Source organism: Halichoeres trimaculatus, unplaced genomic scaffold (assembly GCF_033239565.1).
Source record: "Halichoeres trimaculatus isolate MK-OKI-2021-1 unplaced genomic scaffold, fHalTri1.1 fHalTri1_scaffold_6, whole genome shotgun sequence".
NCBI lineage: Eukaryota > Metazoa > Chordata > Actinopteri > Labriformes > Labridae > Halichoeres > Halichoeres trimaculatus.
This window is the reverse complement of record NW_027437184.1, coordinates 30,228,941-30,254,740: the sequence shown is the minus strand read 5'-3', so window position 1 is coordinate 30,254,740 and position 25,800 is coordinate 30,228,941. Positions and strand designations below refer to the sequence as shown.

Below are 25,800 nucleotides of genomic sequence, written 5' to 3'. Positions count from 1 at the left end.
GTACCCCCATTTTTTTCCCTCTGATGTTATGATTTCAGCCTCTGTCTGAAACACTTTGTTTCAGCTGCCATCTCTATAATGCTGGGTTGATGCTTGATGTGTACGGGAAGCCCGTGCTGCTGAGCGGATGAATGATGCCATTTTACAGTCCCTTGCTTGGTCCTTTTGAAGTGAAAACTTTTTGAGCCACGCACCTCATGGACTTTCTAACTTCCACGTGGAGACACACGGATGAGCCGGAGCCCCTAGTGTCGGAAGTACAAAAGATACTACAAATTATAATAGTAATAAATCAGATTTATATAGCACTTTTTAAAGATATTCAAAGACGCTTTACAGAAAAGAAACAAATATAACAAAAACAGAGAGAAGACGTATTATATTGATGGGGGACCTTCAGTGGAAGGGAGTTCCAGAGGGTTGGGGCATCAGCTGAAGAGGGTTTGTTGCCAACAGTACAGTGCATGGTTCTGGAGATGGGGGTCAGGTGGTCAGTGTCAAACGATCTGAGATGGCAGCTTGGGGAGTGATATGACTCATCACACAGAGATCAGGGTTTGATGAATAATTCCTGGTGTGGAAATGTGACCAAACTCAGCATAGAAGTGCAATTGGCTAAAAAAAAATAAAAAAAAAAATAAAAACAGTGTAAAAACTTGTGCATTAGCAATACACCACCCCCTGCAGTTTAGCAACAGACACTGCGTGGCGTGTTCACAAGTAGAAAAGCCATGCAGGTTCTCTCATGCTGATTATGCATGTCATGTAAGTGTGGAAAGCATGATACAGCCTGAAGGCTCCACATCCCTCTGATTGGCCTGTCAGGAGCCTAACTATGGGCCGACCGAGGTGTTTGAGGTCCGCCCAAGGGACTACGTCCAGCTAGTAAAAATGAAGCCTATGTGGGAGTGCTAAAAGTTGCTGTTCTTCCAGGCTGGCTGCAGAAAGACTGGAAGTCGTGTACACATCCAGCCATAAAAACTGACTTTTACGGCGTTAAAAAACACATTTACAGCCTGGGTCAATAAACGGCTTGGGTCGAAAACGCTGATTTCACTATCGGCACACACTGTGCGGAGAGTGATTTTTTTTTCTATCTCTGCGGTTTAGAAGTTATTATGATCTTTTTTTTTTTTTTTTTTTTTTTTTTTCCAATCAGAGGCACGGCCCAGGTCACGTGACCGCCAGGTGGCCTGTAGCTACTCGAAGAAAAACTCACAGCCAGCGTCATAACAAATGTGGCTGTGTCTGGAGATCGGCTTCATTTTACGGTTTCAGGAACAGACAGGTGATGTCGTGGATGCTACGTCCATGTTTTATACAGTCTATGGACCCGCCCCTCCAACGTGTCATAAGGAGATCCTTATGCATTAAGTAAGTCTCGTGAAGATCTGGTATAGTTCTTGTGCTACTGTTAGAACAGACAGCTTTGAGCATGTGAGAGTATGCATTGACGTGGGTTTTACAGTGACATTATAATCCAAAGTCTGCCACATTAAAGTTGAAAACATTTTATTATAGTGTGAACAGTACCTTAGTTGTAGTTTGCACAAATAGTCATTGTTTCTCTGTTGAAGCTCTGATTCCAGAGGCTCGAGTTCCCATTAAACACACTTTTTTAAATTAAAATTAGGAACTCTATGTTCTGTCTTCCATCCCCAAAGAAAGAAAAAACAAGTTATTACAGCTCGTCTTAAACCTTAATATGAGTCGCCTCACCGGGTCACAGGGTGAGTCATTGGCGCTCAGGTAGCCTGGAGCTCTAATCCTCAGTATTAGCAGGACGAGAGGTTGGGGGGTGTCTGAAAGATTTCCTGGACGTAACTCTGTCCTGTCTTATCTCTCCATCAGAGAGTCAGCTGTTTTATCTAATATCTGTGTGTAAAGAGCAGGAAATGGCCTTTTGTGTTGCCGGCCAATACAGCCCGTGGAGAGGAAGAGAGGAAACATTCGGCGTGTCGTGCCGTGTCGGACCACTGGCTCCGTGTGCGTGCAGGAGAATTACAGAGCAGAGGAAGCCGGAGAGGAGCAGGCGTACCTCCTTTCCTCTCTCTTTTAACCTTTTTAATCCAGGAGGAGGCTTAATGTAGAGGGGACAAACTAAGAAATATGTCTTTCCTTTTCCTCCAGGAGCCCATTCTTAAGTCTCTATTCCCTCTTACATTGCTGCATTTAACAGAACAAAGCAGCGTTAGCCCCAGAGAGCTTAAAGATTACAGCGTCCTCCAAGAGCATTTAAAGAAGAACTGTTTTTTTTTCTCATTGCAGGAAGGAAGGCTTTGTGTTTCCGCTAACTATTTCTCATGCCAGCAGGCTTAAATGGAAAATTGGAGCATGGCTGAGGTATTGTAGCTCCTCGAGGCAGGGGGTTGAACATCTGGGCTCCTGCAGCTGGAAGACACAGAAGAGGAGGGGGGAGAGGAGAGGAGTCTGCTGCTCGCTTAAACCGAGCAAAACAAACAAGATACTTCTCTGTTTCACATGTCTACATGTGTCAGGCACAACAACACGCTTGGATGCACATTTACAGCCAACAATGTCAAGTGTGCATAGACACGGGCATGTCCACACACACACACACAAAAAGAAATGTGCATACACACACACAGGTCTGTGTCAGCCTCCCTGGAGGAGCGGCGCCTCCAGCGGGGATGCATGTGTGCAGACAGGCAGCTCCAGGCCTCTGCGGAGCCTCTGAAGCTGTTTCTCTGTTCAGCCCTGTGGGACGGAGGGATGCAGCAGGGGAGGAATCAAAAGGAGCATATCATCAAACGGCACACACCTTGGAGACGCATCGCTGTGTTAGATGTTTGTCCAAAAAGTGGAGCATGAAAAGCGGTTCCTCCCCTCCTGCCTGCTGATAAAGCCGTGCAGAAACATTGCACCCTAACCTCGTGTATTTCCTCTCTGCTGCCCTGAAGTTAATTGTTTTGATGTGATCTCTTTGCACGCTATGTTTAACTGTTGAACCAGAGATCAGAAGATAACCTTATAATCTCCAGCAAGTGTGTAACATGCTGCTTAACTCATTATATCCAGAGCAATGACCTCATCTCTTCCCCTTGTTTAACTCTGTTGTGTTTAAACACGCACCAGGCCACAGAGTGAAACCCAGAGCTGCTGCTTTCTGTTTCTGTCGACTCCATCCCTCTGAGCTCTCACGGCTTTGTTATCCGGGCACAACCGCGGCCATGGGGGACGCGGCCGGGCGTAGGCATGTATGTGGGAAGTGAGCAGGCAGGCGGGCTGTCACTTAGCATTACAGCACTACAAACTCCCCGTGGGTGACGCAAGGAGAGAGGAAAGTGAGAAGACGTGAGAGGGAGGGAAAGAGGAGGAGGAGGAGGAGGAAAACAGGAGCGGAGCGGGGATGTAAAACAGCCCACGCACCAAAACACAGAGCTGGCCGCCAGCAACCCCGAGTCCAGGAAACCTGCTGTTTGTTTTTCTTGTGACGGCACCGTCAGCTGGAGATAAGCACACCTGACAAGACTTTACTGCTGGCCTCTGTAGAGAGGATTCAGAGTGAAAGGATACAAAGAGGTAGAGGGAGGGGGGGTCAGAGGCTTCTGGGAATCACAAAACAAAAATAGTCGGAACATGAAGTTTACCTGCTGGGCTGTAGACTGGAAAATGGTGCTTCCATATCTTCGAAACACATAAGATAGCCTATATCTGTGTTGTTTTGAATTTAAAAAACATGATTTTAGTTCATCTGAAGCCAACTATTAGTTTCTGCGGTTTTTACCTTTTACCTTTTGGTAAATTGCGGACTCAACCTGACATTTGGCCAACCAGAAACAGATAAAGAGCTGAGGCAGGTTATTAGCCTCATCATTTGCAGCGACAACATGCCCACATAATCCTGAGTTAAATTCAGGCTGGTATCAGTGATACTGATCTGATACGATACTTAGTGTAAATACACGTAATGTGTCTGGGAAATCTTACAAAAAAAAAAAAGTGTGCATTATAAGTCATATCACTGAATTAAATTTGCCAGTACAATATTTACTTAAATAAACAAATGCCATAATAATTTCACAAGTTTGTCAATACCTACATTTTGAATTATTTATTCAACAGTTAAAGCAAATAAAATCAAATCAGATAAAAATCTCATTTTTTATTCATGTTTTGTTGAAGATATTTTCCTTAACCAATCATGAACATTTTATTGCAGTTGTTCTGTGTAATTTAATGACACCTGGTGTTTGTAATCCACTTTAAATGATCAATTCTTTAGGAACCTTTCCTGAATTAATCTAGGCCAGGGGTGGCCAACCTGTGGCTCACGAGCCACATGTGGCTCTTTGATCCATTCATAAAAATGTATTTATAAAGTTTAGTGCTGAGCAAGTTAACGCGTTATTTTCGCGTTAACCCATCAATCTATCAACACTGTTGAATATTTTATTGCACATTAGTACGCGTTGCTCACATGCAACACAGCACAGACATGCTCAAATGTCTGTTGCTGACCACGGCGGAACCGGAAGTGAAATTGGTGGAAAAACACGATGAGTAACCAAAACAAGCATGCAGAAGAGGGGAAACGCCACGGAGCTTAAAGGTGCTTGCCGCTTAGTATTTCAGTCCGTGCGCACGGCGTGCCAGATATAAACAAACGCAGGTAGTCTGCCAGGACGAAGAGACATGATGAGAACTAGAGCCTTATTTAGCGGTGTTTTTGTGTGAAAGTAACGCGCTGAAAATTCTCTAAATAAAGTGTGAATGCAGACCGATATCAGAGTTTTTCGGTGGGAGTCCGATTATTTGTGTTTTTGGTCAAGTAAAATATGGTCCTGTCTGAATGCAGAGGAAACCGTCTGACGAGCAGGGAGGGGGTGTTCGGTGTGAGCGCCCTGGGCTTCTGCTGCACAAAAACACTGCTGTAGGGGTAATTTCTGCCCTAAACCTTGTGATAGGACCCAACTTGTTCCATCCCGGAGTATCACTTTAATGCCCTGACAGTGGCAATAAGCTTTAATTTTGTATTTACATTTTGTAAATTTGATTTGCACTTAATATGTGATTTAACTTTTACTGTATAACAAGTACTGATTTAGTGTTTGCATGACAGATGTTATGGCGCTTTCACAATGCGATTAATTATGATTAATCAGGGAAATCATGCGATTAATTACAATTAAAAGTTTTAATCGTTGCCCAGCCCTAATAAAGTTATGAATTGCGGTGTGCCGATCAATCTAAGATATTGTTATACTGATGCCAACATTGGGATCAGTATTGATCAATATTTGGGTGTACAGATTGATACTTAAGTTTCAGTTTCTCTTCTCTGGTAGGAATTTAAACACATTCACAAACACAATAGATCGCTTTGAAAATTGGAAATGTATTAATTTTCATTTTATGTCATTTTGTTAATGTGTGAGAGGAAGTGTGTTTGTAAGACCACATGCATGATGTGGCTCTCTGTAGTACCACGGTAATTTGCGTGGCTCTTGGACCCTGACTGTTTGGCCACCCCTGATCTGGGCTTTTTTGCCTATGTGAGATTATCTCCTTTACACACATATTATTACTCCAGGTGAAGTCACGTAGTTATTCATTGAAGCATATTTTATTTTGTTACTTATTTCATGACCATACCTATTTATTCAAAAAATAGCAGCAATGCTTATCACCTCTAAAAGCTCCACATTTTCTCCTTCTGTGTCTGGATGGTGTCTGTCTGCAGCACTGAAGGACTCAGTCAGAGACGTCTGTCTCACCGTAGCAGCACCTGACGCTTAGATCTCCTCCTCTGCTCCCCTCATCATCAATGCCTTGTATTCTTATTTGTGATTCAAACCAAGGTTTTTAACCAGATTGTTGTGTTGCAAGTCCTGGCATTTTTTCATAAAATATCACAAGCAGCGTCTTGGCTGTTTGTGGAGCTAAAATAGCCCTACACACGACTAATTTCTGCTACTACTTTTACGACTAATTCTGTCCTATACAAACTGCAGGCTATAGGCTGAGTGAGTGACAGACTGAACAGCGTGCAGCTGCACTTGCACATTATGCACTTTGCCAGGCAGAAGAAAAAGTAGGTCCCACTGAACGGCGTATCATTCAGATATGTTCTCACCAGTTTGGTGACTTTTCACTGTGTTCCCGTTCATGATTTACAGGACCTCAAATGACTGAAGTATCAAAAGTATAGATATTTTGGGTTTAGGATGGATTTTAGAGCATAGACAGCTGGTATTGGAAGTATCAGTATTTCAGTATTGATCTGCACACCATGTCCTATATGTCTTTTAGTACACTCACTAATACACAACTCCTATCTTTTAACTTATCTTATTAACCAACTTTCTTCCTCCATACCTGGCTGTGTTAAATACTTGATTCTAATTTGTCAAAACTCAATGAGAATCCTTCAAAAAATACTGATTGAATCTGCTAACTTTGTTTGTATATCCAATGCAAGCATATTATACTTTTGCATTTGACAGTAAGGCAAAAAGTTAGCTTTTGTTAGCTAAACTTGTAAATAATTGTGTTTCAATTTCATGATTCATTGCCCTTGCAATCGTTCAAAGTCAGCTCTGAAAGTAATCAGGGTTTGGACTGAGCTCAAGCCTGAAACAGAGGCTGTGCTGGTAGACAGTTAGAACTTTGAAGTACTATAATAGCGTCAGGAAAAGGGAAGTTTCTCAAGGACAGGTTTTTATGTCGGGTATGGTGTAAGAACTACTTCTTCATGTTGAAATATGTCTTGTTTGTTTATGGTGTGATCAAGCCAAAGTGTTAGTTCTTTGTGTTTTCATGATCATAAAGGTCCCTGTAAGTCCCTGGATGCCAGATCTTGTGGCACTAAGGAGTCTGAATCCTCCAACCTTAACCCTCTGCTGTCCAGTGATTGAGGCTGTCCCTAGTGTAACTCAGAAGATGTTAAAGTTGTCTAAATCCTGTGGGATCCAGGAGCTCACCAGAGCTAACAGACATGTCAAGCCACAGCCAGAGATGACATGATTATACACACAGCGCTGTAGTGTGTATGGGATTTAGACCCTGTGCTTTGAGAGGAGTGGCAGAACGTAAACACTGTCTGGGTGGCCCTGGTCTCTGCTCTGCTGAGGCTCTTAAGAACGTAACGCTTCACAGCAGGCTGCTGGCTTTTTAAAGGTCCAGCTCCCTGTGTTTGCTGCACCCTGCTGAGACCCTACCGACTCTGTTTACTCAGAGGTTTCATTATTCTAACTACATTTGTTCAAACAAACACTGCAGCCCCTGATTTATGTGCTTATGGCGGACTGGAGCTGACGTTGAATTTTAAATACTTTAGAAATTTGACTTATTCTGATGTAGACGAAGCAAAACATTCCATGAACTACATCACAAGCCAAAGTGTGGTTTGTGATGTAATCATAGTGCTGATTTAATGGTTTTGACATTTGCAGAGAGTAAAAAACAACAACAACATGCTGCTGGTTGCTCTCTGTCTGAGCATGATCCTTAAAGCTGAATGTTAGATAAGTCCTCATTCTGTACTAAAAAAATCAGTCAGTTTGACATTTTGCTTTCTTTCCCTTATTTAGAGGGTTCATGTTTATAATTGTGTTGTGTTAGATTGCCTTCTCTTTGAAAATGATCTAATATTGTTAATATGGGAGGTTGTGTGACTTATGAGGGACGGGTTACTGTCAATAGTTAACAGACTGTTCTACATAAACGTTGCAAATAAGCTGTTTGGCTCTGGCAGGGAAGATTTGGCAAATTTGTCATGGGCACAACCCACATACTCAGCTCTGTTGCTCATCCTACAAATGCATGTGCTTCACAAGTAAAATAAAAACAAAGAAAAAATTTACCTTATACACTTTTCCTCCTTTTCTGTGCTTAGTTCAGTTGGTGCAGTTTTATCGGACCATGTGTGGTTGCATTCTGATAGTTTCAGCACACATATTGCTTGAAGTGCACAAACCTTTGATATCAACTTCCATTTTAATGGTTACATTTATGAAATTCTAGTCTCATGTTTATTTGACCCTGCAGAGAAGAGCTGTTCACACCTTACTAGTGCAGATTGTTAATCTGCTGAAGTTTAGCCAATTAAAAAACACAGACATTTAAGTTTCGAAAAACTCTTTATGATTAAATCAGTTTGTTCTTCAAGTACCTATAACAAGACAGATTCATATCAGAAAGACACATGTTTTCAACGGCAACACACGACTCATTAAACAGTAAACTAAAGCAGATTAAACTAAGACTAAGACTAAATTTACCCACAGGGATGCAGGAAAGGAACAAACATAATTCACTGAGTCTACTTCAAACTGAGAGGAGAAAAAAAAACAAACATTGATCTGTGGTTTCATGGACAAACATTAGCTGGGAAATTTGATTTTGTGATGATATCCTGAATAATAATCCATGGTTATCACAGTGATCATGCATTTATTTGTCTCATGTTGTGAATGAAAAGCATCAATTTGACCTTTACTGTTGCTCTTCTTTGAAGCACAAATCAGTCTCTAAATGCTCATTGTCTGCTTTTTTGTGGTGAGGGGGATTTTAGGAGTGAACATGGTTTCACATGCATGATCCTGTTTTAATGGTACAGGAGTCTAATGCCTAACAAAACCAAACATGCAAATTTTCTGCGATTTTTCCCCTTTAATCTAATCTTTGTACCACTTAGAGCAGCGATTTAAGCAAACTAATAAAGTAATAAAGTTGCGTGTGATGGTAAATTAGTGTCTTTTTCAAGACAGGATGACAGCTCTTTCAGCCATCTCCAAACCACTGTTGTGTAGCATAGGAGAGATAGAATATGTTGAATGGACTGAAAATGAATATTTTGTGAGGAATTTACACGTTTGTGTGTTCAGGGATGAAAGCTGATATTCTGCTGGAAAAATGAAGTTTTATCGTGTTCTAGTCACTAGCATATAGGCCTGTCACAATAATCAATAAATCGATTAACTGAACGATAAATAAAAACGTCCTCGGTAAGTTTGCCAGCCTTGATAAACTGACAGGTGCATACATGTTTGTTTTCCTCCTCTCTTTTGACCAAAGAGGCTGAATGAGAAGATGGCTCACTACGTCTATCTTTCCTAACATCGGGGTGCATAGGTTCTATAGCAGATTTATAGCGGAGTGAGCATCTGTCAAAAATGCGATCTTTGGGGTGAAGAAGGGACTGTTCGCGCGTACACACGGAGAGAGCTGAAGCGAGCGTCCTGAGGGGTAAGGAGGAAACACACGCTAATATGAGTGATGGCACAAAGATAAGGTTCTTAAGCCACCTGCCACAGTCCCAGTGTGGGAATGTTTTGTTTTTTATCAGAATGAACAAAGTGTGAGCTCATGAACACCAACGAGCTGATATGTTGCATTTGTTTGAAAATAGTGGCGACGAAGAAGAAGAAGAAGAGGTGCAGCGGAGCCTTGTTCTTTGACAATCCACTCTTACTGAGGCTTTTGGTCGGCAAAGTAAATAGAAATAAAAGCGCCAAATGGTGTGCGCTCAAAGACAGCTACATTGCCAAAGAAATGCAGCCCTTCAATACGGTTGAAGCCAGAAATGTTAAAAATGTTTGACAGACAGTACGGATTGACTGGGAAAAAGTACATGTTACAAACAATTCAGGAACTGTATAAACTCCCTTTTATTTAGGCTAGACGCTAGCGCCAGGTGCTCTACAGTGTTTTTTTTTTGTAGATTAAGAGCTATATAACATGTTGAATAGATTACAAAAGGTTCTCTTGTGCGCGAGTATTACACTTGTTTGTGTGTTCAGTAATGAAAGTTGAAATTTGGCTGGAAAAATTGAGTTTAATCGTTGAATGCTAACCGCTAGCATATATATTGTAAGAGAGTTATGTATCAGTGGGCTCTCAGGGAGACCTTTTATAGCCCAGTTTTTACCTTATACTTTAATAAAAGTACAAACACATGAAGTGAGAGGTATACACATGATTTATCTTGCTTTAAAGTATGATTGACCTGAAGCTCTTAACGTGAAACACGAAAGCAAGTCTTCTAGCTTAGGCTAGCTAGTGTTAGTGAATTACCTTCAAAGCTCCAAAGAAATAAAAACATGTAGAGTTTAAAGTCTTTATACGACTTGCTACGTGGTGTTGTACTGGATACCTGGACAATGCTAGCAGACACCTTATTTATTTAACCTTTGCCATCATAACACCATCTAATGTCGCTTTCAACTGCTTCTACCAGTGGCTGGAAATGCACATGCCACTTCACGCCATTGCGGGAGCAATCTGTGCATAGAGCCTACAGTAAATTTACTCTGAAACCAAAAGTGCTAGCACAGTCATCAGTGGTTATCTTTTGATGTGAATGGACATATCCACTGAATTATTTCACAATATCATGTTGTAGTAAAAGCACACTGTCTAAGAGTGTTTGGTTTTGCAACATTTGTGGGTGAGTTGAAGCCGTCATCCAGAGATGAGCTGAATCCAGCCTGAACTCGACATAAGTGGATTTGACAAAGCATTTTGAAGGCGCGTTTGTTCAGCCGTCAGAGTTTATTTGGCTCATGGAAACACTGAGCCTTTGGGGTCAGAGCAGCATCAGGGTCGTCTGTCTGCAGAAATAATAAAGCAGACTGTGTGACTTACAGAGGGCAGAGGAACCAGAGATTGAAATAGATACAGAAGGGGGTTAAATGAGGTCAGATCGAGGGAGCATGAAGTAGAGGCACTGGGGGGAGACATCGAGTGAAAGAAGGGTGAGAAAAAGAAAACGTTGAGAGAAAAGGAGAAAGAGAGAAACAGAGTGAGTAGGATGGACAGAAGAGTCAGAGGGAGGAGGGAGGGAGGTGACTGCTTCAGCCTTTAGAGTTCGCCTGCTTCTCCTCCGCTGGCATCTGCCACAGCTGAAGCCCATGTGAGGAGCTCTTCTGTCAGCCGTCCAAGCCCGACACACACACACACGCACCGAACACACACTGAACCCACCGACAGCACTACAGCACCGAGACGAGGGAGTGAAAAAGGCTGCAGACTCAGAGGCTTGAAATCAGAGACAGAAGCGAGGAAGAAGGAGCAGAGAGACGAGCAGGATAAAGTAGCAGAAACATTTTCGAGTCTTTCCTCCGGCACGCTGAATCAGTCAGGAACAGACGGCGGGAGGATGATCAAGTCCAGCTGGTTTTATGTCAAGTTCAAATACAACGAGAAGGTGAGTCCATGTGTGGTTCCTTCACTCTGAGTGATCTGACAAATATCAAAACATCTGATTCTCATAATTCTTCTTTACAAGATCCTCTTATTCTTCATCCCATGTCAGAGGCTGAGCATCCATGGTTAGAAATAGTGTCTGACTGACACACTGTGACAGTTGTGTTTAATTTATCGCATGGTAGCAAAGTGCTTGTTTACTTAAGTGGAAACACTTGAATAACATGCATACTTAGTCGCTGCTGGCTCATTAACTGAAATGCACTTAAAGCTGTTCAGCAGTGTGTTCACGCTCGCTGCTTTTTATCAGCTGATTCATGCATTAGGTACTAAGAAAATTCAGAAGCGTCCAAATCATTCCATATTCAGTCAGTAATAAAGGTACAGCAGTAAAAAAGTGCTGTAAGCTCTTAAAACATCTAAAATGAATGTATGTGAGTGATGAGTGGATTACATAACCATGTAATGTATAGTGAGTGGGTAGGTATGGGTAATAGAAAAAAGAAAAAATAGTCCAGGTGGTTCCTCGGGTGATATATTTTTTTGTCTGTCTGTTGAGGTCAGGTTAACGTTTAACTGTACTCATCGAGCTCTGCTTCTTCTCTGAGCTCTGAGGCTGAAGCATCACTGCTGTCATCATCATCATCATTGCTCATGGTTGAAGCTTCTTAGTAGGGATTATTAATCTCAAGTTTATCTCACCTGCTCCTCTCCCATTGTTGGACAGTATGAAAATATCCATGTTGTTTATCCTGCTGAATTAGCATGCTAACAACACGTTTTAGCCACATTGTTGATCAATATGACGCTAACAGTGGCTAATGGTTCTACCTCACTCTACAGTCTGAGGCGTCAACAAGCAGAAACTAAATGTGCCATAACTCTTTTCTGCGAATTGATTTGACATGACGTGATCAGTTTGTCTCTTGAGTTACTCATGCTTGTGAAAGTTAACAACCAATCAGAATAAAGCTTTTTGAACAGCCAGAAGATCCATACAAAAAAAAGCTGCTTGGTGAGTAAAATAAAAGAGAGAGATTTGTGGTCAAAGTGTATGTAACCCCATACATAACAACGCCTCATAATTTAATTAAAAAAAAAAAAAAAAAAACATTTTGAAAAAAATACCATTTTGATAAACTGTGAAATAAGGCAATGCTATTATGAAATGTGTTTTAGCATTCTTTGATAATGAATTATTCCAATTAAATAGTTAATATTTCGATTATTTAACATTTTCATACTATTAAAGAAATGACTTAATTTATTTTCCAAGCCTTTATAAAATTAAAAAAAAAAAAAAAAAACGTTTTTTTACAAAGTCCATTTTATGTCCTTATGTCGTTTTTCAGCATGATGTCTTGGTCTTTCAATTAAAGCACATAAGGCGGAGCCAGTTAAGTGATTGGCTGATCCTTTACACAGACATTACAGCAGCACTTGCAGGATGAATTCAAACGTGGAGACTTATCACTAATACTGAGAAGACTGAAAAGCTGAAAACAGGAGAGCACGACATGTTGGAGACAGAATGGCTGCAGGAGAGAAGTCAGTCTCCTCAAGCAGCTGAGAGTGGAGGTCTGCAGCTAGACCTCTCTGAAACTAATCGATCTTAAGGGATCAAGCAGAGGTCTGACTCGCTGGCTTTGATTGACGGACAAAGTCATTCTAATGAAAAATGACATTACGAGATAAAATAAATAAAATGTTAATCATGAATCTTTTGGGGTTCCATAAAAGTGTTGGCTGCATTTTATATCCCTATAAATGAAGCTGGCCATTGTAGACAAGCACTTGTTTAAAATTTAACATCCAGTAAGGTCATGACCTCTCCCTCTGTGATGTCATCATCTGGACATCAGATCCGTCACACTGTGTGACGGGGTCGAATGTCTCTCCCCTGTGAGCGGATGGCGTTACACTGTGAAAGCCAAGCTCTGAGCCAGCAGCTCTCACTCTCTGCTCACGTTAGCAGCTGGTGCTAATGAAAACGGCTAACGCAACAATCACACTGCGGTGAGTTAATTAGTTAAGTCATTGAGCCATCGAGGTCATTGAGCGTCAATCAGCTGGACGGCTTGACACCTCTAATTTGCTTTCTACGACACATTTTCTTTTAAAGCTTTTTAGTATCATCTTTTTTTTTTCAGTTTTTGGCTATCAGTTGTTTTATTTTTGTGGAAGAGAAAGCTGAGTGTCCTAAGAGGAGTCTCTGTTTGTGCCGGAGGGTTTCTGTTTCTATCTGCTCTGCCATTTTGAGCTTCAGCCGTGTTGAGGTGGAGGAGTGGGAGGCTGCTCTTTTGAATCAGGTCCTCTGTAATAACTTCCTATCACACTCTGCGCAAAAATGTGTTACCATGTACTCGAAGAAGTCAATTTTTAAACAACAAATCAGTGATCACAACTTGTGCTGGAGATATTTTCTCCTCACAAAGGGCGCACAAGTTTAACACCGAACATCAACTTCTTACTTTGTTTGTGTGGGATGTGTTTTGTTTCACACAAAACCCACTATTTGACATTAAAAGAGATATTTGTAACCATCACTGTGGTGTTGGTCATCGGAGCAGCCTGCCAAAAAAGCCAAAAAATAATGTTTTAAGCTGAGCAAAGACACCGTGGTGAAGTCAGAGTAACCATGACGGTAGTGCGGGAGTTAGAAGTTGAGGGAGGAGTTCAGAACACTTCTTAGTTTCTTTTCAGCAAGTTCTCATCCTGTTTTAGTTGGTGAGTGAGTTTTTGGAGAACATTTTATCTGCACATTTGATCAAAGCAGGTTTTTTGTGTTAACTGGAAATGATTTTAACAGGAAAAATGATAAAAGAAGACTATTTGATTTCTATTTTGGGGGATTTTGGTGAGAAAAAGAGCGGAGAAATAGAAATTTAACAGTTGAAATGATTTCAAACAAGCCTTGGTGAATTGGAAATCTGCCTCATTTGCATCACTTGGACTGATTTCAGAGAACCAGATTGTATTTCTGCTTGAACTAAATGAAAATTGGACAGCTTGATCATCCGGTGCTGGATGTCTGTCTGCGCTCGTTCTCACTCTGAGGCGACCTCGCCTTCTTGTACTTTTATATTTTCCTCCGTGTCTGTGTTCCCAGTAAAAAGACAGTATAAACAAGAACAGGATGTGTGTCTCCGTGCTAGAGCAGAAGCCGGGTGAGTGTGTCGGAGGAGAGGAAGAAGAAGAAGGGCACATGCAGCCGTCGGCTTTTCCTGCTCCCAGCTGTCCCGCCGGAGGAGCAGGCGGCCTCTGTGTGATTACGTCTGATTGACAGGCACGCTTTCAGCAGCATGCGGATAGGAAGTGACCTTAAACAAGTGCTGCCATTTTTGACTGAGTGCCTGTCTTTCCTCCTCTGCTCTCTGCAGAGAAAGGGTGAGAAGGGCACGGAGCACAGTGGCTTTTGGGTCAAGCACCCGGGGTCATGTGACTCTGGGGAAAGGGTAATTGCTTCCCCTGTGTGTGGGCTCGTGTCCTGAGGAGAGACAGAGACAGGGAGGCTGGAGGAGGTTGTATTCCTCCACTGCACTAAAGTCCAGCTCTGTGTGTCTGCTCACGGCTCTTTGTCGTCTCAGCCTGTGCCAGGACCCCCCAGCGGGTCAACTCTGGGCCTGCAGACCCACAGAGGGCCAACAGCAACCTGACTCACACCAGACTAATGCAATTGAACACCCATTGGGTGCCCTGCAATGGTGTTAAGTGTGACCTCTGTCTGGGCTAGATGGCTGCTATTGGAGCAGCATTAACACAAGAATGTAGTTTGTTTGTGAGGAGGTGCACGTCACGCTACATGTGTAGGCTTCTGCGTCGAGAAAAAATGACAGGACTCCACCGGTCTCACAACTTTGACATGATTACCCCTGTCTGTCAACCATGGTCCACTCTACCGTTCACTTAACCCCTCACTGCCTGAATTAATTAACAATTATAAAAATATTTTTAATGTGTTTTTGCATTCTTAGAGATGTTAAATCAAGTGGAGATTGTAAATTCAAATATATAGCACGCACAATTGATGATGCACTGATACGGATCCTGGTATCGGGTATAGGGATGGGTACCTTTCACATTTGAAATGATACGGTACCCATGCCCGGTACTTGGCAACTGGTACCGGTACTCAACGGTACCAGTTTTTGGTACTTTTTTGTGTTTATGTGGTAAAAAATATCAATTTGTTTAATAATGAAATATTAAAAAAATCAATTTAATAAATTTAATCTTCAACTTATAACCTTACAATGCTGTGTTCATGTCCAGTATGGAAAATCACCTTTTCTTCCACTCCCTCACAGTCACAAGGATGTATTTAGGTACCTAAACATGGGACCTTTTAGTTTTGTGTGAATCAGTACCCAGTACTTTTAGCAGAATTTGGTTGGCATCTATTAAAGTACCTAATTCCGTACCCATCCCTAATCAGATATTGGTGGATCAGTGCACCTCAAAGCTGGATCGGTATCAGTGGGAAGGGGCCGATCCATGGTGCCGATCCAGGCATCCAACTTTCTTAGTTACCGGCCTACAGGGTAAAAAAATATTACAAATTGAACATTAATTTCTGTACATTCTGAAGCATGGTTTTTACCAAACTACTGGTAAAAATTTAAATAGTTAGTTTATTATAGTTGCGTAGTTATTATAGTTTCATAGTTTAAATAAATATTAATTTCATAACTCCATCTACTCATTTTTTTGCCTTTTACCTAAAACATTACCAGTCTTATCCCGCAGTAGAGCATGCAGGTTATTATTAAACACTGGCATCAGATCAGAACTGGTATCGGTGGATACCAAAAGCCCAGGTATTGGTATGGGTATCAGCATTGGTATCGGAACAAGAAAAGTTGGATCTGTGCATCCCTACACACAATACTTATAACTAAGTTATATTATACACACACACACACACATATATATATATATATATATATATATATATATATATATATATATATATATATATATATATATATATATATATATATATATATATATATATATATATATATATATATATGTATAAACATGAGGAGTTCATCACTGACCAATATATTGTGACATAGTGGATCTGACATGATCTTTGGATTGTGTACAATATGAATCAATAGGTAATAATGAGATACAAAGGTAATTTCAGCTACATTAAGACTTGACGGGGAATGTGTAAAATATGAGACAAAAGGCATCAAGAGGCTAGTTGCTGCTTCCGTACTTGGTGGCTGTCAGGTTGTGTGGTGTGAAAGTGAAAAAAAAAAAAAAAAAAAAAAAAAAAAAAACTGTGTAAATGTAAATAGTACAAGTGAAATCAAACCAAGAGTTTAAAAGTGAATATATGTTGTGTTATTAAAAGGACTGAGCTCTGTGCTGTAAATCTACACATTGTCATGATAAAAGTCAAGATTTCTGCAGTCAGTATGTCAAAGCTGGAAATAATAGATACAGTGAACAAGGTGTAGTTTCTTTTTAGATTAAACTGATTGTATAACAAAAATACAGCCACATTCATAGGGAGATGTTTGTGCTGAAGAGAATAAACCCATCATAAAACTGTCTTGAGTGCTCAGAAGAAAATATGTGCGCCTTCATTTAATCTCAGCCAATTTTAGTGTACTCTCTGTAAACTGACAAATCCTGTTTGTATGTGCAGAGTGTGATAAAAATGATATTACGGTGTGCCGATAGGTGTTCTCCACACACTGAAATATTTATCTGCAAGTTGTTTGATTTGAGGTCTTATTTCTGATTCTCTGTTTAGTCCCAGTTTTCTACCAAATTACATACTAAAAAGTCATCTTGTGATTTTAAACTTTGTAAATAAATTGTGGTTTGTCTAATGTTTTGTTTTCCTGCTTCACCAAACATGAGCTCAGTTTAGTGATGTCAGTCCTCTGCTTCAGCAGAACGTGAACCCCTCTCTCTGCTGCTCAGAGCTAGAGTCAGTCAGTTAACTCAGTCGTCAATATGATTATGTAAATTAGTTTTATGTTTCTGTTACAAGCTGCAGATGCTAGGATTGATTACAGGTCTCATATTTTTCCTCAGGATTACAATTTTAACCTGACACGCCAGACAAACATTTTCATATATCCACCACGAAAACTATTTCACTAGTCCATCTGGGTAGCAGCCCTTCCGATTTGTTTTCAGAGGCGGGAACTTAGAAAAAAAACTGCAGCTGGTGATTGGATGACCGTCCTGATTGACACACTCACCACAGACCAATCCACATCAAGCCACGGTATGACGTAGCTTATGTGCGCCGCTGCTGAAAAAAAAAAGAACAACGACAGGAACACGAGAAACAGCTGTGATAATGGCATTGCATGACTGCTTCTGTTTTTGTAAAGTTAACTTAAGAGTCAAAGGAACGCTGACAAGTACGAAAGTCTGTTGACTTCACGTCTGCTCATCACTTCTGCTGCTCCCACAGCTCCCTGACTGGGTCGGTCAGAATTTAGCAGAGTGGATTTTTTGGTCAATGGAGCCTGGTAAGATGGATCTGCAGGATTTCAGAAACTGAATCAGGCAGATACATCTGCTCTGCAAGGTAAACACAATTTGGCCACATCTCAAAACATAATAAATGACCATAAACCCTACAGCAAATTTGTATTAATAGAATTTTTTTTTTCCTTTTTTTTTTTTTTTTTTTTTTTTTACTGCTGTACTTTGTAGTCAAAGACATATCTGTTTGTATCCAAACCTATTTGGCCCACTGCTCTAGAGCCTCTCAGAAGACCAAGAAAACTACAACCAGGTCACCTCTTAAACTTACTGAGGGGACTCAAATGGTCAATTTCTTTATTCATTAAATTAACAATTAAAAAAGAAAAAAAAAACTATCAATATGAATGACTGAATATATGAATAGATAAAATTCCTTAGAGGAATTAAGAAAAATAAATGTGAGCGTGTGTAGGTGTGGTAGAAACCATCAAAAGACTCAAAGTGCAAGTATAAATACGCCCACCAGCGAGCTACCTGGAATTAGAAGTCCTACCTGGATACCCAAGACAGTGGTAACCATGAGCTTAAAAACAAAGGTGGTGTCTTGCTACAACTGCTGTAAAAACTCTACTTTTAACAGTGTTGTGTTAAACTTGTTTTTTTTTTTATTGTATTATCAGATCAGTCGCAACAGTTTGAAGCAAATTCTATTAGTTCTCCTGGACATGTTGTCTCCTTGCGTTCTTTTGCAAACTATCACATCACATGCCGTTGTTGCCTAAAATTGACGAGTGATCCCAACAAAAAAAAAAAAAAAAATCTGAGTTTCAGCTCGTAACAAGAACATGTTCAGCTGGTATCCAACATCTTTTTGAGGTAAATAAAATGCTATCCTTACCTAGCTAGGGATGGGTACCTTTTACATTTGAAATGATACGGTACCAATGCCTGGTACCTGGCAATTAGTACCGGTACTCAACAGAATGAATTTCCAGTACATTTTTGTGTTTATGTAGTAAAAGAATATCAATTTGTATAGGAATAAAGTAAAAACGTTTTTCAAATTAACAGATTTATTCTTCAGTATATAACCTTGCTATGCTGTGTTCATTTCCAGCAAGGATGCATTAAGGTACCTAAACATGGTATCTTTTGGTATTATGTAAATTGGTACCTGGAACTTTTGACAGAATTTGGTTGGTACCTATAAAAGTACCCAATCTGATACCCATTCCTATTCCTAGCATCAAGCTAAAAGTATATAAGGGGAAATCTAATGATGAAATGGTGATGCTAGCAGAGTTAGCTACACATTCTGGATAAATCTCAAACTAAACACAATATGAGAAAACAACAGGTTTGTGATAACTCATTCTTGCTTAAAGAGGGCTTGCAGGATCCATACATGACAAGAAAAAGAACAGTGAGCTTACAAGACAACACAGACAAAAACATGTGATGAGTTAAGCTAGCGGGCGGGCTAGCATTGCAGTGTACTTGCACTACAAACTCCAAAGCAGAAACAGAAACACAAAGTGATACCACTTTCTTTGTCAAACTATCGTTTCTGAACCTTGTGCCAGCAGAGTAAGCTGTGTCTACTTCATCTTTGTGTATTATTGTCACTCCTGTGTCTGTTGCTTTGGTGTTTGATAACAAATCTCCTGGAAACTGTGAACCATGGCTCTCAGATCTGGATCTGTTGAGACCAGTTGTAGCGTATTGTCCTCCTCTTTTCCCCCTCTCTCCACGTTCCCACATCCAGATTGATCCACGGTGTATTTACAGTACTGAGCCTGTGTTTGAGACTTGGTTTGTTGAGTAGTAGGGGGTGACTGTAATGACTATAATGACTGTGAAAACAGTGAGTGGGCTGTGGGTTATCATTAAGGCTTCTTCCACTCTCTGATTATGCTGCAGCGTCGTGTATGAGACACACATGGAGCAGAAACATCTCTTGGGTGGTATAAACTCAGGGGGAAGGTTAAACCCAGCTCTATACATCTCAGGGTAATCTTATAGAATCAAATCCTCTATTGGAAATCTATTGGGGGCTTTTGTTGGCTGCTTTTCTTCTGTGTTTTTAGCTTGTGTCTAATTGTTTGCTTCAGGAGATTCCTCCAGTGTAACCATCCCAACGCGCCAAAAGCTGTTTCCTTTCGTCAAATAATGAATGAGTTTATCTGCATGAAAGTTTTATCCCTCTGCCCATCCGTCCTCGCCTGGAGGACTTTAATGAGAGTTTATTGGAGCCATTTGAGCCCAGCCACTTTAATTTATTTATGCTTAAAAGCTGCGGCGGTAAGGAGCTTATGGAACTGTTGACCCCAGTGAGGCTTCTCGCCAAGCGGGCCCGTCAGGTTTTCTATTTTTTTTTTTCCAGCTTGCTTACTTTACAGACACATTGAAATTCTAGCAGAGCGCTCCACAGCTTGCCGAGGGGATTACTGGTAAATCCCTGCAAACTCCAGATGTTTTCCCAGGCAGCGCGCAGCGAGGAAAACATCGCCCAGCCCCTGTAAACATCTGTCAGACAAAAGCCTCCGCCACGGAGGAGACAACAGAAGCTTAGAGGGAGTAAAGTAGCTTGACTAGTCAGATTTTCACTGCGTTAGATGTGTTTGTTTACGAGCAGCTAAGTGGTTGCTCAGACCATCTTGTGTGAATGCTTATACAGAGTTTTAAAGTGGATGAGTGAATGTTTCAACGGAAATATTCTGTGTGGAAACAGACGAGAGGGGCTGTTAAAGCAGGAAGGCTTTATGAAGATCTCATACCATGAGGAATTCTCAGACAGTTTCCTTTTGTCCAACAAGCAACACGAGCTCACATCTTTTTTTTAATCTTTCAACTTGTATGTGTCTAATTTCTAATCAAAAGAACTCATTACACTTACTAGAAATTGATTTATAAGATGCTATGCACTGTATACACACGTTATCCTCATTGGTCTGTTAAATTTAAGACTGAACTGCTCACAATGAATGAAAACAAGTGCTTGTACATCAACTAATATTTTCTCTTAGTTCAAAAACTGCAAAAGGTAAATTTTATTTGCTACCTTGGCAGCCTTAATTTATTACAAATAGTTCAGGCGTTCAGTTTTGCTTTTAATATCTAAAAATTACACATTCAATGTCTTCTGAATGTGGTATCTATAATATATATATATATATATATATATATATATATATATATATATATATATATATATATATATATATATATATATATATTCAGGAGATTGTAATGTTAATGTTGTGAAATTGTTAGAATTTGAACAATTGAAGTTACAAATGTCACAAGTAAAAGAATAAAAAAATAAATCACTAAATTACATTTAGTGATAGTGTTGAAAGTAAGTCTTAAAAATATGAGTGTGGTTTTTTTTTTTTTTTTCTTTTCCTAGCTGGAAGTGTAGACATTACAACTAGGGATGTGTACCCAATTAGGTACTTTCGTGGGTACCAACCAAATTCTGTCAAAAGTACCAGGTACCGATCATGTAAAATCAAAAGGTACCATGTTTAGGTATCTGAATGCATCCTTGTGACTATAAGGGAGTGGAGGAGTTGGTGATTTTTCATGCTGGAGTTTAAATATCGAAGAATAAATATTTTCAATTAAAAAAATATATATATTTTATCATTAAACGAATTAATATTTTTTCATCACTCAAACACAAAAAAGTACCCAAAACTGGGACTATTGAGTACCAGTTCCGATTGCCAGGTACCGATACTTGGTACCTAGCAAAATGTGAAAGGTACCCATTCCAACATACAACTCATGGATTCAAAATACAACAAGATAAAATAAAGTAAAAAAACAACAAAAACAAAACAAAACAAAACAAAAAACAACTAATGTAGTGTGAAAAAAACAAAATGTCTCTAATTTCTCAGTAACTGTCTAAACTCAGATCAATTTAGTATTAAAAAAATTCTCATAAAATCAGGATGCTGAGGTATTTTGAAGGTTTCATCAGCATAGAAAAAAGCCAGAGCTGATATTGATGTATTCACTTGGCATGTCATTTTTTGCTTTATCTAACAGTTATGTATTGCCTCAAATTACCTTTGCCTTTAAAGGTTTGGTTTTACTACTTTAGACTTTATCTTTCTCCACTTTAAGTTGAATCTTTCATCCAGATTTAGTTGGATCTGTGAATGCAAACAGCCAAAATTTGTGCTCCAATTTGATCCATTTTTATTTTCCTTTTGGCGTCCTGATGGAATTTCATCATAAATTCAGGATAATCAGGTGTGAGAGCACTGCAGGACATATGCAAAAAATTTAACAGTATTAAGCAAGCTGAGGTGATGATGTATACATCATGTGATCGCTGTAAATCCAGAAGATTTGCACACGTCAAGATAAATCAAACACAGGATGGTGTTAGAGCATCATGTAAAGGGAAAGATCGGTGAAGATGTCTGCACATTTGTCTGTTCACACTTGTATAAAATCAAGAAATGTCATTGTCATGTAGGTCCGTGTTTCTCTGTCGGGCATCTTCAGTGTATGTTTGATATCGTGTAGTAACACCTGAGACTTCTGCTCACGCTCTGTCACACATGACTTCACTCTGTAGGAAGTGTAAAAACAACCCAAGCAGGAAAATTTGTGCAGCAGAGCTCCTGAAACGGTGCACGTAAAAAGGCTTTTGACCAGCAGAGACCTGATAGTAGTACTGCAGCCTCTGAGCAGTTTGCCTTTTCACCCTCCTGTGTGTGCGCTTGTGTTCGAGTGTGCATGTGTGTGTATGAGTGTGTGATGTAAGTGGCAGTTGCTGCTGGGTTCAGGCCCCGGGCAGGCTCTCATATCCCCCTGCCATGTTTGTGTTAATTTGCTGGATGTAAACACAGTGAGCGGGCCGTATCAAGGCGCTGCTGCCTCTGCGTCTCTGCTCTCCGGCCTCTCGCTGAGACACAGAGGGGAGGGAGGGAGCGGCTGACCGGTGTCTGGATCACTGAACAATCGCAGGGCCAGAGAGGCAGTGGGAGAGAGCGCGAGCCCTCAGAGCGGCCACTGGGGACGGGCCTGACAGATGGACGGAGCCAGTGACTGGATGCTTAGCCAACTGGAAAGACAACTTTCACCCACACAGGCTGGATGCTTTTGCCTGTCGCCTTTCATCTCCGTACACAACCTGAAGCTAAGAAAGCAGGAGCTGTGTGTGTCCGTACACATGTGTGTAGGAGTGTGTGCAGGGGGAGCAAACATCATCCTGAATTCTACAGGGTGGTTGTCAGACTTGTCACATGAGTTTAGTTTAGAAGAAATGACGCCACTCAGGAGCAATTTAGCCCCTTTAATCACACAGTTCAGCCTGACAGATCGACTTTTCTCTCAGCAGCTGCGGACGCTGTGGTGTCATGTCCCAGATCTCTCAATTTAGGGCTTTTACTCAGTGTATGTCATCAGGGCTGTAATTTCTCAGGACCAGCACAAATATTTAATGTGTCTGCTCACTGTGATCCTACAAAACTTAGTGCACTCCATTATCTGGGGGTGATTTCCTCAAAGCTTTCTCTGGACTTCCAGGCTCCTTCCAAGATTAAGTTTTCAGGAGTACAGAGTGACGAATAACTGACAGTCAAACCTGAACTGAGATTGTTGGAGACTATAAGTGGACTTGCATTTTGTGGTTAGAATTAAAAAAAACTTTGTTTCACTCTCTTGTATTTGATGGAATGTAGAAGTTAACTTTGCTACCAAATAAAAAAAAATCCCCTGAAGTGTTCACAAGTGGACTGAAAAAGTTTCCCTTCCAGATATATGCCTGATCGTAATCTACACTTTAAAAATGAGATTATCAGTGCCAATATTACTGGTTACAGGTTATTTTAGATTGCTAGTCCAAAGGGGAATCTTTGGACAAGATGTCCAAACCTCCTAATCTGGCTCCTCTTGATGCAGAAAACAGCGGCTCTACTTCAAGCCTACAGATGTCTTAGCTCTGACCCTGTCTCCAGACACCCTGCAGAGAAAGCTCATGTGTGTTCTTGATCTATTCACACGCGGCTGGCTTCACAATCACAGGTGGAGGTTGGAACTGAGATTGACCGGTAAATTAAGGAGCAGTTTACACGACAACAGGTTTAGGGTGAAGCGCAAAAGTTTTGTTGTGTTTCAGCCTACGGAAACGGTGTTTCAGCCAACCTAAAGAGCAAACTTTTGATAACAGCCTCCAGAGTGGGATTTTTCTGAAATGCTGCAGACACCGTTGCCATGTAAACAGTAAGCCGGCGTTTTCAGTGGAAACGCTGACCTATTGCTCCACCTCACGCAAGTGCAAACAACAGGGACAACAGTGCCGTTGTTACGATTTTCGCGAACTACCATGTTGTGCTTGTGTTGCTCAATCTGCTGAATCTGTTGACTGTCTTTCAACAAAATGAGCATCCGTTGCTCCACTTCTGCTCTTAGAATTCCCCAATACACTGGATGATCGGCCCAACATAACTTGAGTGGAGATCTCCCAAAAGAAGCTTCTGGATGACAGTTATAGCGCCGACTAAAGGCCTGGCATGCTTACTACAGCGTTTTCAGTCCCTCAGTGTTTCTTTATAAATGCTGATTTTTTTTCATTGCATTTTCACTGCGTTTTTGCGTTTTGGGGTGAAACTTTGTCATGTAAATGGGGCCTAAGAGCCTGTGAGGGGCCAGACAAAGTACAACGTTTCACCCCAAAACGCAAAAACGCTTAGGAAAAATCTGTGTGTACACGCAAATGCTGACAGCTAAAATACACCTGATGCGTCAGCAGTTCGTTTCCGCACTGTTACGGCAAACAAATCAAATAGGTTTAATTCAAAATAATGTATCAACTTACATTTGATCTGTTCTGTTGCAGTAAATCTGCGTGGCTGATTCATCATGTTGCAGTTAATATGCCCCATCCAATTTTTGATGGACGCAGAGCTGTGACGCATGAATTTGGTGAAGGGAAGATCAACAGGACATGAAGTCGTGACCAGAAATTAACCAAAAACACCTAGCGACTTTCAAAAAGAAACAGACCGTGTCAAAATCATTTTGTATTCAGCTTGACTATGATTACGAACAGACACAATGAGCGGAGCCAGACCATGAGTCAACATGTTAAGGGTTTTACATGACTAACATGAATAAAGAGAGACTTATCAATGGAGTGGGAACTCCTTGGTCTCGTCACTCCAGCTGTCTGTCAGTCAGGCAGTTTGTCGGACTGAACACGAAGCTGGTGTGAGTTGACAAACCCAGTCAAGACACAGGATAAGGGACTGAAATCGCTGTAGTAAACATGCCAGTTCTGTAGTTGTCGCCATAACTGTCTTGTCCAGAAGCAGCTTTTGGTAGATCTCCACCGAGGTGGAGTTGGGCCGATCATCTGGTGTAGTGGTGAATGCTAAGAGCAGAGGTGGAGCAACAGATGCACATTTTGTTGATGGTACAATGGTACTGCTGTACCATCTGTGCGAATCGGAGCATGACATCAGCGTTTCCACTGAAAACACTGGCTTGCTGGTTACATGGCAATGGTGGCAGAGAAAATCCACTCTGGAGGTCGTTTCCAAAAGTTTGCGTTTTAGGCTAGATGCTGCTTCTGTGTAAACAAGCAGCTGGAATGCAACAATACTTTTGCATTTTGACTCTAACTCAGTCGTACAATCAGCCTTTTAAACTCTATTTGAAGAATAACAACACGGACAAGTTCACCCTGGATGGGGGTCACCAGAGCCCTGCCTTGGATCCTGGGGTAGGGGCCTTTTCCTGTGCCCAACCTGAATGGGTGACATGGGTTCATATTCTGAGGACCCACAACCTGCAGGAGGAGCCTTAGGGGTGTGGATTTGGCAGCACTCAAAGGCCTCTTCCTTGGCGGTCTGATTTTATCCCCAGTTACTGAAACTGTCTTCTGGGAAATAAAACAATGTTCTGTATCAAAACACTGTTCAAACTTTGACAAGTATGACATTTGATGGAGGTAACCACCTCATGGATATATTTACAGATAGAGCCCCAATAAAGCTCTGAGTTGAGCTGCAGGTGAAAGTCTGCCTCACAGGACTCTCCAGAGCTCATTAGACCCAGACCAAACTCCCAGAGGAATGCCGGGTCCTGTCTGCCGTCTGCTGCCCGCTCTGAGCGGCTCTGGTTTCAGCCTGCTGGTTGACTGGGCAC

General features: G+C 41.0%; 1 protein-coding gene across 9 annotated transcripts in view; it reads left to right on the top strand.

Moving 5' to 3' along the window:
• The window catches only part of auts2a (activator of transcription and developmental regulator AUTS2 a), a 607,281-nt gene that overhangs the window by 209,015 nt on the left and 372,466 nt on the right, over positions 1–25,800 (top strand). The window contains exon 1 of one of the 9 annotated variants that reach the window (XM_074671765.1): positions 10,875–11,170. The exons of the other annotated variants lie outside the window; for them this stretch is intronic. Within the exon in view, the coding sequence (XP_074527866.1) occupies positions 11,123–11,170 (48 nt within the window). The 5' untranslated portion in view covers positions 10,875–11,122. Of the gene's footprint in view, positions 1–10,874; positions 11,171–25,800 lie in introns of those variants that run through there. 9 annotated transcript variants of the gene reach the window in all.